Source organism: Pseudopipra pipra, chromosome 1 (genome assembly GCF_036250125.1).
Source record: "Pseudopipra pipra isolate bDixPip1 chromosome 1, bDixPip1.hap1, whole genome shotgun sequence".
In the NCBI taxonomy this organism is placed as follows: domain Eukaryota; kingdom Metazoa; phylum Chordata; class Aves; order Passeriformes; family Pipridae; genus Pseudopipra; species Pseudopipra pipra.
In genome coordinates this window covers 4,314,274-4,330,854 of record NC_087549.1, presented here as the reverse complement: position 1 = coordinate 4,330,854, position 16,581 = coordinate 4,314,274, and the positions used below count along the sequence as shown (strand labels likewise).

General features: G+C 40.5%; 1 protein-coding gene across 1 annotated transcript in view; it reads right to left on the bottom strand.

The window, feature by feature from the left end:
* The window catches only part of AGO2 (argonaute RISC catalytic component 2), a 53,189-nt gene that overhangs the window by 18,871 nt on the left and 17,737 nt on the right, over positions 1-16,581 (bottom strand). Inside the window, exons 3-12 of the mRNA XM_064644074.1 lie at positions 13,335-13,455; positions 7,849-8,030; positions 6,450-6,586; positions 6,076-6,210; positions 4,805-4,892; positions 3,976-4,123; positions 3,672-3,791; positions 3,417-3,539; positions 2,453-2,586; positions 49-233 (exon numbers count right to left, since the gene is read on the bottom strand). Coding sequence (XP_064500144.1) covers positions 49-233; positions 2,453-2,586; positions 3,417-3,539; positions 3,672-3,791; positions 3,976-4,123; positions 4,805-4,892; positions 6,076-6,210; positions 6,450-6,586; positions 7,849-8,030; positions 13,335-13,455 — 1,373 coding nt within the window. The remainder of the gene's footprint in view (positions 1-48; positions 234-2,452; positions 2,587-3,416; positions 3,540-3,671; positions 3,792-3,975; positions 4,124-4,804; positions 4,893-6,075; positions 6,211-6,449; positions 6,587-7,848; positions 8,031-13,334; positions 13,456-16,581) is intronic.

Genomic DNA, 16,581 nt, shown 5'->3' with positions numbered 1-16,581 from the left:
AAAACCACATGAAGTTGTGACTGAAACACACAATTTCCACTTACTGACCATAGACTGGTGTTTTTCCTGGCAGAATCACCACGACAAGCTGCAGCCCAGTGTAAGTGTTCTTGAGGTGTCTGAACATGGGCTCCACGCTGTCGGCTCCCTGCGCGTATTTACAGAAGCACGGCTGCCCCTGGATTGGCATTCCAGCATCCCTGGAAATCTTCCTCAGTTGTTCTGTAAAGGACCTGAAGGATGTAAATAAATACATCAGATTCTCAGGTAGCAAAACTCATTTTGATTTTTGTTCTTATTTTTAACGGAACAGTCCAAAAACCTGAACATTTATCCCAAGTACATCTTTTATCGTCTGGGTAGTCACAGAAGGAAAAACAGGAAATATGCTGCATAAATAACACCATTAATAAAAACATCATTTCCAAAGCAAATTCCACCTGATTTCATCTTTCTACAGGAGATACAGCATAAGCTACTTTTTTTTCAAAAACACTGCAACAATGACATTTTGGATAGCCTGCTCCACCTTAATTCCATGTGGTACTACACTACAGAAAGGGCTGGAATTCCTTCTTCTTGCTGAGGGAAACAACCAACAGAAGTTACCAGCAACTGTCTCAGTGAATTGATCTAACATCAATAACGATGCACAAGAAAAACTTGCTAGATACCAGAGAAAAGGTGTATCCTGGAGGTGAAGACAAACCTTCTCCAAGGACAGTGCAAATGTAAGTGGATGGAACTGGTCAGAAATAGAGACAACCCAAGTTTTTCAGAGGCTTCCACCAGTGAAGCCTTTTTAGCTCACTGATAAAAGCCCCCTTTATATTGGGGTGGGTGCCCCCACAGGTGTCTAAATTGCTTCACCAAAGGGTGCCAAGGTGCCACCCACTGAGAGGGTGTGAAGATTTAGTTTCTTCCAAACCCATTGTTAACTTGCATGAATCATAACAGTGTGTGAGCTCCAGCCCTGCAGCCTGGGGCTCCTGGCAGAACACGGGCACAGTATTTCCCCTGGAAAAACAGACACTCACCACTGTAGCAGAGTCAGTGGCAGAACATCTCCCTATTCCTGGAAGTGTTTCAAGGCCAGGTTGGATGGGGCTTGGAGCAACCTGGTCTAGTGGAAGGTGTCCCTGCCAGTGGCAATGGGGTGGAACAAGAAGAGGTTTACTCTCCCTTCCAACTCAAATCATTCTCTGGTTTTAACATTCAAGTCTCATGGCTCAAAACCTGAGCTGTTTTAGAAGTCCATCTGGAAGTACGGTGTCTAAGGTTTTCTGCCCGTTCCCAAGAGGTAAAGCAGGATGATTTGGAAGACTCTTAGGGAATTTGAGGGTTTACTCTGACATTATCTACAGCATCAAGAGCCCACAAGATGGAACTGGACACAGCCATATTCCTTGCATGGAGAAATGTCCTCTCCTGGTAAGGACTATCTCCATCTAAGCCATCAAATAATTTCATTTTGGCTCACTATGTTGAAGAATTCTGCCTATTTCTCAAAACTGAATCACTTCACTTATGCAGCATTTCCACTGGAAGAAACAGCATGGAAGGGAAAATTCCGTGGCAGCCTCGTTCCTACCATCTGTCTGGAGAGAACAAGTTCCTCCCTTACACAATGGGCAGTAAAAAGTAAGATTCTCACCCTTTGCTCATCACTTGTCAGGGAAAAATTCCCATGCTATTTGGCAAATCATCAGAAGGAACCCTGCTATGGCAATAGCACTGGTATGAGCAGCCACTGCCCTGCATTCACCTCACAAAAAGAAGGTGAGTCACCTGTCAGGGCAGCTCCCAAAGCAGCACTTGCCCATGCACAAAGGGAAAGCAGCTGTGTGTGAAAGAAGCAACCAGGCATCCACCCAGGCCTGCACACTTTCCCTCATCCAAGATGGCAGATGTCACTTTTAACAACACTCTTTCAACTATCATATTCCATCCAAAGATAAAGAAACCAAATCTGAAAGTTTCATATAAATGCTCAAAGTCAACAAAACAACTAGTCCTACTCATCTGGCAAATACAGCAACTTGCACAATCCAGGAACTCTAAAGGGGAAAAAGTTTTAGACAAAAGTTGGATTGCTTTTTAATTTTCCTTTTACATAAGTTCTGCACAAATAAAGCAATTCCAACCAGGAACAGAACCCAACAGAACATACATGTTAGCCTTCACTCTTGACACAAACACCCATCACTGGTCAGAAATCTGCCACAAAGCATCAATGGGTTTTGTTAAGTCTGATTTGCAGGATTTCCTGATGCTGGCATTGAAATCACACTGGCATCATCCAAAGAGAGACAGAACTTTAAAAGCACTGTTAAAGATGTACTGCCATATGTTAAACGATTTAACAAAATATATATTCTAAATGAATAAGTGAAATCATGACACTTCCATCCATAATAAGTAATAAAATCACCATCTTACAAAACACACTTACTTCAGATGAACTTCAGTGCACTGGCGCTGGGGAGCAAAGCAGGCGATTGCCCAGACCTTTATTTCAATCCCAGTGTGAAATTGTTTATTCCTCATGTCCCAGACTCCTTGAACTGGTGTAGCAATTGCTTTATTCTGGAAGTGGAAGGAAAAAGAAAATAAAACAATAAGGCAAAACTTGATTCATGCTAAATAAAAAGTAGTTATGCTTCTAGTTCCCTCCACCTGGCAGGTGATTTGTACTCTCAGATCTTTCTCTTCCCTGTGCAAATATCCATCCTATCTTTTAACAATCATTCTATCCATGTAGCAAGATAGCTTGTTAACAGGTGAAAAATAAAGATCATGTTGTTCATTTTTATTGGTGATCATTTCCCTTGGTTGTATAAATCAGCAGCAGATTGAAATTAGTTACGGACAGTAAGTCAGATTCACCTGGTATGGAACATTAAAGGCAACCTACATTTCTACAGTGGCACTTTACAACTGCTCAGTGAACTTTTCCAAGAGGGACCTAATTTAAATACTATGAATATTTTGCACATCACTAAGTACTGGTAAATAGTGAAGCATGGAATACCCTGAGTTGGAAGGGACTCACAAGGATGATCCAAGTCCAACTCCTGGCCCTGCACAGGACAACCCCAAGAATCCCACCATGTGCCTGAGAGGCATGTGCCTGTTCCAGTGCCCAACCACCCTTCTGAGTTTACACAGACACATTTTTAACCCAGCTTTGCTTTCAGAAATAAGGAAGCAACTGAGGGAGATGCAACACAGACATTACATTTAAGGACTTTGAGAACCTAAACGTAAATTCCAAACATTACACCTATGCCAACTTTACCCCTTACATCCAACATAACTAATTTAAAACAGCCATATTACAGGAGTTATCCCAGCTGGTGCTGGAAGCCATCACAGACTGGTGTGTATCCCTTGGGTACAGTATCCCTTGGACATACCCTGCCTCCATAGAGGATTGAGGGAGGCTGGAGGACTCTGCCGGTCACATCCGTCATTTCATCTTTGACCATTATCCCAAATTCCCGAACATAAGGGTCGGTGTTAAAACTTGCACTCCGCATCTGGAATTAAAAAAATCGATAAAAAACAAGCTCATCACTTGTATGCAGGGCATGAACACATTCAGTACCTGCCAAAGGCAGGCAAAATTAAGTTCCTCACAACACCTCACTCGTGTTTGACACAACACTCACCAACTTGCTGATCTCCTCTTGACGGTCCGGTGCTGATCTGGCAGTGGCTCGAATCATAGTGGAAGTTTGATTGTCAGTGAGTTTCTTTATGCATCTTTGTCCTGCCACTATGTTGCACACCTAAAATATCCACCACAGAAAGGAAATTAAAAACCAAAATGCAACTGTTTTTTGGTTCATTGCTGCGCTACAGAATTTCTGAAGTTGGCTACTCAAAAAGCAGTTCATCAACATTTGAACCTTTTTCCCCTCTGTCCCCCTTCCCCCAGTCCCAGAATACAGTATTATCCATGAGTTTACTTGCCTCCAGAGGAAGGTATGTGTGTTTCTGCTCCTGTCCAACTTGTAAACATGGAAGGTGAGGATAGCGTAAAACTAATTTATGCCTGTCCTTGAAATACTGAGCTACAGTGCATTCAACTGTTTGTCCATTCTCCTGCTGAAGTGGGAATCTATTGGAAAGCAAATATGAAAAGAAGCTGTTACTTCATGCAAAATACTGTCCCACAGTTCCTCAATACATTTCTTGGCACAAGTTAAGCTTATTGAAAGAGCACAAAACAAAGCCCGAACAATGAAATGCTAGATTTAGATACCATCAGTTATCTTCTTGTAAAAAGCTGCTATCAGTTTTGTTCCTTATATTACTTCCTTAAAAATGAGATTCAATACCTCCATATTCAAGTTATCTGCAAACCTCTGGTTAGTGATTAAAAAGAAACATTTTTTTCCAGAGGAAAAATAGATTGGCAATAAGCAAGATTAGAAAGCTGATCCCAGCGGGCATTACTGTTCTATTTGAAAGTTGTGAGAAACAGCAGGCTACAAACAGGACACCCTGTTCTTCCAGTGTTGCAGAAATCCAAAAAAGAAAGGAAGAAAGAAGAAAAACTCAACCAACCAAAAAACTCCCCAAATTCAAAATGAAGCAATTGGTTCAAATGCCATGGCCTTCATTATAGTATAAAACAGAACAAAAAGAACAGCAAAGCTGGGAAAATACTGGTATATTTTAAGGGTATCAACCAAAAAAAGCATCATTTTTCAAGCAACTTTTCCTATGTGAGCAATGCAAGTGAGGTGTTTTTCCAGCTTGAGACCAAACATGCTTAAAAAGCAGCAAAATCCTTTACGTTTGGTGGCTTGCTGGTCGTCTGGTGACATTGCACACTCTGTACTTCCTTTTCATTTGTCCACAGTGTGTTATCTCCACCTTTAGACCTAAAAATTGGAAAACATATATCACCATCTCTTCAAAATCAAGGTGTCAGCCTCTAAACTGCTACACAAGACCACTTAAACTGTGCAGTGAAGCCATTTACTATTTAGAACCAAAGGGTATCCCACAGAGAACTCAAAACCAGCAATTTACAGCCTTAAAATTCAGAGCCCCCGAGCTTCAGCCAAAGTTCAACACAGAATTTTAGAGACAAGATGAAATCCCAAAGGCCCAGGAGTTCACAGATGACACTGAACACATCCTGAGAACTGCAGTTCTGTACCTCCAAGGAAGTCCAGGATGGGGAAAGGACAGAAAGGGCACACAACCTCCTTGAAACAAAAAACCTTGTTTATATTTTTTGTCTAAACATACAATGTCTGTGAGACCTCCAACTATTGCAGCCAGCCCTGAACTCATGAATTGGGAGTGGGGAAGAAAAAACACCTGAACAGCCTCCAGGAGCTCATGGAATGAAGCAACTCAGTGCCTGATATTTTATCAGAACATTTACAACCAACACAAACTCTGGATTCACTTATACTTTTCATGCTAACTTCTAGCTGGGCAAAGATAATTTTGTGTGCATTTTGTGGAAACAAGAAAGGAAGGTGCAGGATAGATTTATGGAGTTTTTCTTTTTTAACTTGTTTTCTTTCTACCAAGAATATCAGGAAGAAGGATCTCCGTTTTCCAGGAGAAACCTTAAGTGAACAAAACCAGTAAGACTTCTTCCTCCTGGACTCTTTGCTTCAGCCACTATACAGCAGAATAACTAATTTATTTCCAGGAGAGTGTATGTATGAAATATACCTAAGCATGCAAAACCACATTGTTAATTAATAGTAAAATCTGGAATATAAACATCCTGATATCAGTAACTGGAGTTGGAATTGTACTGTTGAGTGGAACTGGAATATGAAAATCCCAACATCAGCAATTGGAAAAATTTAAGCTTGGGTAATGAAAAAAACATGAAATCCCAATCTTTGTAAATATTTAGAAATCAACAGATTAGGAACTGGAGTATCTTTGTCATGGAACTGGGATTGGCACTACTGATATGTTTCAAAAGTGAAAAATATTAAGCTTTTATCTCCAAATACAGTGACTGATACAGAAAGTATTTTGCAGATGTCATGGTAACACATCAGACGAATAAAGCAGTTTCATATAATTTATTACCTTTTATTTCTTTGGTAAACTTTACCCTTTGGGAATCTGTCAGAGGTTTTTGTTGTTCTTCAATACTTTTGAAGTCCAGAACTTCACATACGAACTCAATCACTGGCTGTGCTTTGTAAAATGCAGTTGCAGACACTGCAGACAAAAACATAAATGGTGTGTTGCAACAACACAGAGGAAATTTTTAAGAACATTTTTAAGAACATTTTTAAGAACATTTTTAAGAACATTTTTAAGAACATTTTTAAGAACATTTTTAAGAACATTTTTAAGAACATTTTTAAGAACATTTTTAAGAACATTTTTAAGAAATCCAACAAATGGAACTGTATTTGAGAAAGAAGAAACAATACATTATATTTTGTAGCACCTACCATCAATATTTAACATCATTTTCCACAATGAAGGTCTGACTGACTGATGGAAGCCAAACCAAACCTCCCTGCCACCACCCAAAGGATTTGAGCACCCTTCTGATGCTGTAAAAAAAGATCTCCCCACGGGAGTATACCTGCAATAAAGCAAAGAAATGCACATCAGACAACTAAAGCAAAAAAAAAATTCCTGTTCACAAAAGCACAGAAATGTCAGAGATTCAAAGTACCAATAATCTGAGATTCCTGGCAGGACTCTGGTTATACCTCTAAAATCCAGCTCATCACAGTAAGAAACTGGCTACTACTCAAGTTTAACTTCATTTTCAGTATACTCTTTAATATATCTACCAATTCAGACAAAAAGCATTTTTATTTGCATTCTATTAAAAATTCAGCTGTGCTTCAGTAAGAAAAGAATTAAACATCTCTGCTATTTAAACACCAACGCAATAATCCCTCCCCTTACTTGTGCGTACTCTGAAACACAACAGACATTATGTGTGGGTAAACAAGTGATCTAATAAATATTTCTGATACATCTTTCCACTTGATAATTAAGTACTGCACACTTAATAGCAAACTAATCACATCCAGAGCCAGTATGATCCTCTGAACAAGCTATCTCACAGTATGGGCTGTTTTCTATGCTGTAAAACCTGATTAAAGTTAAAAACCTTTTTAATCCATAACATGAGGATAAAGTCAACATACTATAAGGCTATTTAAAGTAATTTGCATAAGTTTAACTCATATTCCCTGTTTAGCCCTTCAAAATGGAAATGTTCAGCCCTACTAAACTTTACTTTCCAATTGAATATAATTTGCACAGTGGTCTTAAGTGACCTGTTTCATGGCAGCAGAATTAAGCCCAGTATCTCTTGGGTGTGACTGAAAATACTGTAGATCCCACTTACTTGGAAAATAAAACAAGTCAAGTAGTTTTTCAGTTTTTCTTTTCTATAAAAATAGCCATATAGGGTGCCATTAATGTCCCCCCAGCACTGTATCCTTTATACAGAACTGGCAATGAACATCTGCCCAAGGACACAGAGGAACAGGGTAACAAGTTGATTTAAAACCACCCTTCCACCTCTACCAACCTCCAAGTACTTCCCGCTCGGGGAGAGCTTCCTTCTCCAAGGCTACAGGGAAAAGAGGGAGATGGCAGGACACCCCTGAGCCGAAAGCACACAAACAGGGAGCCAGAACACTGGGGGAAGGGTCTCGTGTCCCAGGCTGGAGGCTCCTAATCCCACCAGATGAGCGAAAAGCACCGTGTTGCCCCTTGCCTGAGCCTGCCATCTGCTGTGGTTGAGCTATGAAAGCACATCCTACCCAAAAAGGCCACCAAAGCGATTTAAATAACACCTAAACCACGTCAAGGTCTTCCCCTCACCTCATGGAAGGCAAGTGCCTCATCACTACATCCAGTGCCTGGATGGTCTCAAACGGGACACTTGGCAGCCGGCCAGAAAGAGCATCATGTAAAGCCTGCAAACTCACACAGGACATCCACTTTATAGCCACCTTAAATATTCTGTCCTTTCCTTCTCCTGGCAGCGTGACCTCCAGCTCCACCTGCAACAATGCCAAACAACAAACCAAGATGATTCTTTCCATTGAAAGAGGGGGGGGAAATGGAAGGGGCTCGGAAGGGACGATGGATTCCTCTGAACAGCCCTATAAAGCACGGGAGGAGACAAAAAGCAGTGATGAAGCAACAATATGCATTAGGTACAGCCTCTTTTTGCAGCTGAGATCTTCCCAAAGGTGTATTTCAGAAACCTGGAGTGCTTCCCAGCTGGCAGCTATCTCCCTCTGTCAGGCAACACTGTAATTTGGGAGCGCTTGTATCAACCGGGAGGTCTCGGTGAAGATCCGATAACCTGATTTCAGATCCCTACCACGTCCCAATGCATCACTGCTCATGTCAGCTCCTGCACGCCCAAAATAAAACATGGGCTGTCACCACCTGCCAAGACTCATGAATTTCTGGTATTTGCTCTCTAGAGCACCCGAGTGCTTTATATACTACTGCTGTAGACACAGTTCAAACAAGAGAAAACAGGAGCTTTAAAACAGAGATTAAAAAACCAAACACCAACCCCCCCCAAAAACCACAAAACCCACCAAGCCAAAACACTCTTATTTTTAAATACCAAAGAAAGAATAAATGGTGACCCCCAAGTACTAATGATGATATTAGGCACAAAACATCTTATGCCATCTTATGCCTACTTTGAATTTTTTTGTCTTAAAAAACACTGACAAACTACATTATGGTAAATTACTTCATCCAATTACTTGTAATTATTTGTAATGCTGATTTCTCCTCTTTCTTAAAGAAAGTCTGAGCACCAAAGTTCTTAAGCCGACTAAAATTAAGGCTTGTCTGAAATGATTAGCAGTTGTGGGAGTGACTACAAGAAATAACAACATCAGAGTATCCTTTGTGCTGGATACAAACAAAAAACGTTGTATTTTCCTGTCCTAGGGAGCTTGCAATTTAAATACAAAAGGCATCCACTTAACAGACAAACTGCAATTAGTGGGCCAGCAAAAATAATAGGTGGGTAACAGCAAACCAGGATCTGCCAGCATCTGGTCTCTTGCGACAGTTCGATTCTTCTGTCCAAAAATAGGAAGGAAAGATAAAACACAAATAACAAGCCTTCCCCTGTGCCCCCAAAATGAGCTGACCATCTATAGTAGGCACACAAAATTAATATTACAGCTGCATCTCTCCTCTAGCACAAACGTCATTCCCCAGGAGACCCGAGCAGAGGAAGGAGCTGCACGGCTGTGGGAGAGCAACGGGAACTGGAGTCTAATCACGGGCTCACTGGGGTGAATCTGGCCCAGAAGGGCAGCTCAGCTCAAATCTGTGCAAAGACAGGGACAAGTTTTCAGCTCACACAGGCTGGAAGTTCTCCATGAAACCTTTTTTTCCATCACACCATGAAAAGGTCCTCAACTTGGCTCTCACACACAGCAGGTGGAAGAGTCTGTCGCTCCTGAGGTGTATTTTCCTTTAAACCTCTCTCCTCCTCCAAATCAAGTTTTGTAATTTCTGCTTGAGGAACTTGGTCTAGTGGAGGTGGCCCTGCCTATGGTAGGGGGTTGGAATGACATGACCTTTAAGGTCCCTTCCAAACAAAACCATTCTACACTTATTCCCAATACTGTTAATACACAACTAATCTGATTATTAACAATTGTTGGCACCCTTAACCTAAAAAAAGGATTTAATTTTACTTTTTTTCGCCCTCCCCTGGTGTCTATTTAGAAAACTCCTTCACCATGATAGAATGAAAGATGAAGAATGTGTTGCAGTATCCATGTCCCTGGTGGAAATAAAGGATCCAGGATTGAAGAATTTCTATTCCAGGTGTTTGACTGCAAACACTGATGAAGTTTAGCAGATCTGCGACTGCTGAATTTGGCCCAAGCAGTTTTTGCTGCTGGGTCTGACTCCACTTCAGAAGAGCTGAATTAAGAGTCACTGCTCAAATAAGTAAGTTTTAAATCCAACTTTCCTGTTTGTTTTTTTTTTCCCTTAAATATCTCACTTCATTTACACACTACTGAAAGTTTATGTGTAGTTAAAAAAACAAAACAAAACAAAACACAAAAATATAAAAAAATGTGTCCTTAATCCTCATGCACAAGTTCACATATATTTTTAGGCACTGCCAATCAGAGTCTATATCTTTCAGTAATATTTTATTTATTCCACCCTATAGTTTTAAGGACAAATGAACACATTTATGTTTGACAGAGTAAACATAACAAGAAAAATTTCAAAAAGAAAGTAATTTTAAATGGGAATTTTACTATGTCCGTAACTATTAGGGATAAACTCTACAGCAAAATTTAAGGTTTGATTTATAATCTATCCCCAAATAATAAAAAAAATTTACAATCTCAGTCACTAACCTGCTACCTGCTAGACCCACTGCTAAACTGCAAGACAGTTAACATAATTTTGCAGCTAAAGGAACTAAATGAAAGGGATTTTACTGTCAGGATGAAAAAAATCATTAAGCCTGTAGAAAAATTTTAAAGCCATTCTTAAAAAGAATAGGACTTGAAGCTGATGTGGTCTGAATTACTAATACAAATCATAATAGCACTGTTTAAAAATAATAAAAATTAAACCTGACCATGTGTTTTTGGGGAATTCTTAGTACTCTTTCTTCTGTATAAAATATAGGCAACATTACATGATTATTTTGTCGTGTTTTGAGCATACAAAGTACCTTTTCTCTATTAATCCAAGAGGTTTTCCTTCCCATGGATTCAGGGGAAAGCAGATGAACAGTTCCCAATCAAACATCTGGTTGCCTACCTCCCATAGCCTCTTGTGGAAACCTCAAGCTATGGATGTAGGAAAGAGCTCTGCTTCTGTCATGTACAGAGCTCTCAGCAGTACTTCAAACAGAGAGAGGAGTTTGTGGCCATGGACAGGACTGAGATTTTCCTTCTGGAAAAGGGAACAGCAGCAGGATTGCTGTATCCAACTGCTCTGAATGGTTCATTCATAATTACTCGTTTTCTAATTAAAGACTAATTAAGATGTAGGTTAAGATCTATCAGATGTTCCTGTATCTTGCTAGGTGAGAGAACGCTCAAGTTCAATTAAAATTAAATTCTAGCATTTAATTGCAGAAGGACATTTTAGGGAGATACATAAGTAATGCAGGAATTGAGTACAAAGCTGCTGTTGGAGGTGACCTGGGTTTGCTGCTTGAACATATGAGGAAAGAGGAGACTATTAAATATCTTCCTACCTTAACACTGTCTTTCTTCTCAATGTGTACAAGTAAAAACTAAGAAAATATCATGTTAATATTTACATATTCCATATTTGTTCTGAAAGGTCTAAAGAAATGAAGAAATTAAAGAGTGAAAATAAGGTACAATAAGGAAAGAATGAAAACAGGTTTGATAACCAGGAAAGCTAAGCAGAAGAGTATTTATATAAACAGAAAAAGTTATAAAAGAAGCAGAGCTGTCAGCAAGGACCAAAAAAACCCAGGCCACAACAACCACTACCAACAAGAGATGAGGAGAGAGTGCAATTTGGTGTCAGCCCTCTGTTTAGCACCAGTTCTTCCACCACCAATGCATACTGCAAGTAAATTAAGATCTTCCACTTAGATTAAGGATCATCTATTAATCACTGTATGTTCATGAATCTTTTCAATATGATCCTAAATGTAATCAGATGTGCAGCAAGCTTACTCATTTTTTATGTACAGAACAAAGAAAACCCCACCAAAGAAACTTAATCTAATTATGCTGGAGCAAAGTCCTAATACCTACAAGCTTCACACTGGTTTAAATCATGCTTAAACCAATTTAGCACCATGTAAAAATTTCCTGCATTAAGCTAAATTTCCCCACGTCCGATTTTAAACGGCTCAAGGTTTATCTCTATTAGCTCTTTCCTCCAGGGGAACATTAATACATGTAGAGCAGAACAACTGACAGTGTCCTGTATCCCATGGGAAACAGTAAAAAACCCAGGAGTTTATTGAAAGTGAGCCTAAATGTGAGCCACAGATGAAACCACCTGAACTGTCCACTAAACCTCCACTAAAAACACCTCCTCAGCGACCACCTATTCCATGTGATCATCACACTGGCAAGATTGGGAACTTTTTTCCTGGATGAGGAAAAAAAGAGTAATCTCTAATACTTTTAATGAGCCCTTTATAGTTTACCCAGACATTACCTTATTGGTTAATGAAGAGTAATTAAGACTGGAGGAGAGACTGACCTTTACTGCACGACATTCACTTAAACAGATTGGGAGGGAATAAAAATTTCACATATGAGATTAAGAGCTTGATTCAGGTAGAACTATTAACTATGTCAAGCACTGCACAGGCAAACAGTATGGGACAGCAAAGAACTATTTTAGAGCTGCTGAATTTCAGAAGACCTGAGCTCTGTTCCCAGTTTCTACATTTTTCTGTATTCCCCTTTACCCCTTACATTTTATTTTTGTCTCTTGAGGTTGTAATCAACTCTTATGGGATAGGATAGTCCTTCCCTGTAACTGTGCAGGCCTCACCTTGCACCCATAGCAGAAGGGACTTACTGTAATACCATCAGGAGTGAAAAATGAATGAAAATTAACAATAAAAAGGCCACGGAAAATTCAAACTGGTATCAGATCACAGATGCCCAGGCTAAGTTATTTTATAGGGTTTGTGTGTTAGCATATTCCAACAGAGTCCCTTCTACTTCACCAGTCAATGGGCACTGGAGCAGCTCCAACCAGAGCCCAAAGAGGTCACCGCCCCACGGAGAGCTGGCAAAGAGAACAGTCCCCCCCAACTGCCCCAGGGCTAAGATAGCAGGTCTTAACCTGTGCAGTTTAAATTAGTTTGGCTCTCAGTCATAAAGGATTAGGGAAGAGGTTCTATACAGGCAACAGAGAGATGGAAGAGCTTCTTCCAGCTACTGATAGAGAGAATAAGCTTAGAGTGAGCCTTGATGAGATTAGCGAGGTGAGAGAACAGCTGCTGCTGCCTGGAGGGTGTTCCCAGTCCCCTCTAAACTCAGCTCTGTTCTCACTTTCTCCCCAGTGCCAGTCTGGAGCTGGTCCAGTGTCTGGGGCAGCTGATCCAGCTTACCAATGCAGCAGAAACCACACCAGAGGAGAGGAAGAGAGGGAAGAAAGAAGGGAGATGGAAGGGGGAGTGACCACTCCAACAGCAACAACACTTGAGTCCTGGCAAACCACACCCTGAGCAGAGCGACAACAGCAGGAGACATCTACTCCAGAAACAATCTGTTCTATCAGCTGTTAGACAGGCTCTGAAAATACCACCTTAAAATCTTCAACTAGAAACTTTTCTATTTAAAACTTACTTTATCTCTCCCGATGGGAAGTGGCATAGCTGTGTAAAGGTTTTTTCTTCCATCAAACACTGGTTTGCGGTCCCCAAAAATCTGGGTTTTAAAGTGCTGAACCATATGCTCCACTATTTCTCTGAAAATACAAAAAGATTAAGTTAATTCAACATTTTACTTTGAATGTTAAGTAGCAGACGAATACTAACACTAATATTTACCAATACAGATATTAGGTAAATGAAAGGATTGTCCATTTTTGGCTATTAAAGGCAAGATTTGTTTGACTGTTCTGAATTAATGCAATCTTTTCCTAGACTATACTGTTTTCTTAAAACTGCTATTTTTAGCTTTTTCAGGTTTAAACTTTCCTTCCTCTTTTCTGTGATCTAATGAAAGTGGTGAAGTGAAAGCTTGTGCTTTCTCACGCTCAAAACAAGAGGTGCTGGGTATCTCCTGGGGCTTCTGCTTCCCTGTCCCACAGCCCTTTCTGTAGAGGACCAGAGACCAAAAACTCAGCAGACTAAGCAGCTTTCAAAAATATCACTATCCCATCTTACAGCCTCAGTGTAATGATGACAGTTCTATGATGACAGCAACATGCAAACTTTTTGCATTGCACCAGGATAACTTTTAAATTCAATTTTTTCATGTCCCCAGAAAAACTGGGATCCATCCAGCAGAGCTGGATATGCCCTTTCACCGGGACCTGTGCATATTAAAAATATTCATTTAAGCATGGCTGGAATTAGGCTGCATGTCTGTATGAATGGGGAAACCACTCACACAGTTCTTGTCAAACCACAGTGTTTCCACACTGGTCATGCAAAGCAGTTCAGCAGCCATGGGAGGTCAGCTGGAGTAATAACACCCTTTGATGCCAAAGGTCTTTGGTCCCAGTGTCCCAGAGAGACATCCTTCAGGCCATGTGTGATATTCAAAATCCATCAGCAATCTGCAATCTGAACACACAGCCTGGGGCAAAAGGGCATTAAGAAGTTAAAACAACAGAGAAAGGAAACCACTGTTCCTTCAGCACTGCTGACAACCACCAGCTCAGAGATGCTGCAGGTGAGTGCTTCATACACCTCCACTTGGCAAGAGAATTAACCCAGCACACAGTCAAGTATGAGAGTGCTGCAAAACCTGAGATGAAACTCTGAGCTCATTCAAGAAAAGAATTAAGACTGTTTTAACTGGCAATTTCTTTGCTGTGTCCCAAGACTTATCTTAAAATAAGATGTGACCACTGAAAGAAATTCTTATGACTTCCTGTGCAGTATGAATCAAATCTGACCCAGTAATATCTGCCTCAGGTCTGCAGTGTCTGACTGAACAAGTAGATAATTTGAAGGGTGGGAGGAAGGAGGTGTTTTTCAACCTTGAGTTAAAGATTGAGCTATGGAAACTCCACTCTCTTTCTGAGCAAGTTCTTCTGACTGTGAACTGCTTTATATAAAAAAATGAACACTTCCACTTAATGTTTTCAAGCTTCAAACCACATCCACATTTAGCAACAGAGCTTCTCAGCTGTGGGTGGAGATATCAATGAAAACTACGTTATTTTCTCCATGTGAAGTTAAAAGAAGAGTTATTTACAAATTCACCAACTTCAGCCCTTTGGGACTACTGTTCTACTGAGCTCCTGTAAGCACACCAAGAACTCTGGGCCAGCAACTGGACCCACAGTTCATCCTCCACGCTGAATGAGTCCTCGTGAATTAAAGTGTATAACCAAACTCACACTGCTCACTCAGCCTGTCCAACTCCCCAAATAGACCTGGCCTTTCTGCCACACATGAAGAATTGCAGCCAGACTATTAATTTGGCACAGCAGCACGTTGTCTCAGCTGTGTGTTTCCCAGTCCTGCTCCAGCTCATGTCTCAGTGTGGAACTTGCACGTACACTACACATCCTACAGGGATCTGCAGGACCACAGCATGAGCTGGAGTAAGTCCTAGAGTAAAACTGAAGAATGAAGCTGGGACAGATGAGGGAGTAGAGTAAAAAAAAAAATCTCCCTCTATCCTTTTTAGAGGTTACAACATGTAAAGTAATCATAAAAACTACTGACTGAAAATATACATCTGAATTACATAACCAAAATACTAGAAACATGTAATCCAGCTGGAAAAAAGCATCATTTAGAATTGGATTACACGTGCATCCTGCATAATCCCATATACAGATATCCCATATCCCATGTATCCCAGTACACACACAGGACTGAAAGGTCACAGCTCACAACAACCCAGGTAGGGGCAGGTGAGTGCAGGTACATTACAGGGTAATACACACAGCAGTAAGAACTCAGAAGAAATAAAACATACAGTTCAGTAAGTGAATCCAATCTGTATTCTTACCATACTGCACTGAGAAACGTGCACCACACCACTGCTGAATGCATTTATGACATCTCTGCTTACTGCAAAGGGCATTTAATCTGTGCAGATCTGTCCCCACTCCTGTTACAACACAGGAGTGACCAACCTGACAAAGCAGAGCAGGACAAGAGCTGGCAGTGGAGAAAACTTGCTGCTGAACATAATCTGCCTTTTCAGTGAGGAAAAACTGCTTTAATAATTATGCTCTCTGCCACTGGCAAGCACCCACATGCAGGACCATAACAGAGTGATCACACAGAACTACAACACACACAAGCCGTGCAGCACTCAGCCCCCAGAGGAGCTACAGAGGCAATGTGGATCACTGTGGATCAGCCAGCAGCAGTTGTGAGGGCTGGAGCAGTGGCAGGAATATCAGTTAATGAAAGCAAAGCTCTCATGGCTCCCACTGTGAAAAAAGTGACTGCTCAAAGTGTTTTTCAGTGGTCCAGTGCAGTAGGAGCACGTTGGTGAAATCAGCACTTCCCCTTGGGCAAGAAGAGAGTTCAGCTTAATACATTTAACAACAGTCTTTGCTTTTAAAACTGAACTCAGTTCTCAACTACTTGAAAAATTAAATTTATAACAGATCACCACAGGAAAAAAAAAAAAGGACAGCAAAGCAGAGTGATGCTGCTTTATGAAAACACTATCATCACCAACTCCTCAGAATAACAACAGAGAATGCCCTCAGGTTTATTAAATCACGTTAAGAAAACCGTGGCTTTCAGGTGGCTTTTTTGACTCCACACTTCGTTCATTTTCATGATTTCATATTCCACCCATGTGACCTTTTTTAACAAGGAAAGGTTTTGCTCTTGAATATATAAACAAGCCATTCTGATCCTCTACAGCTGACATGTAGGTAGTTATGATGATG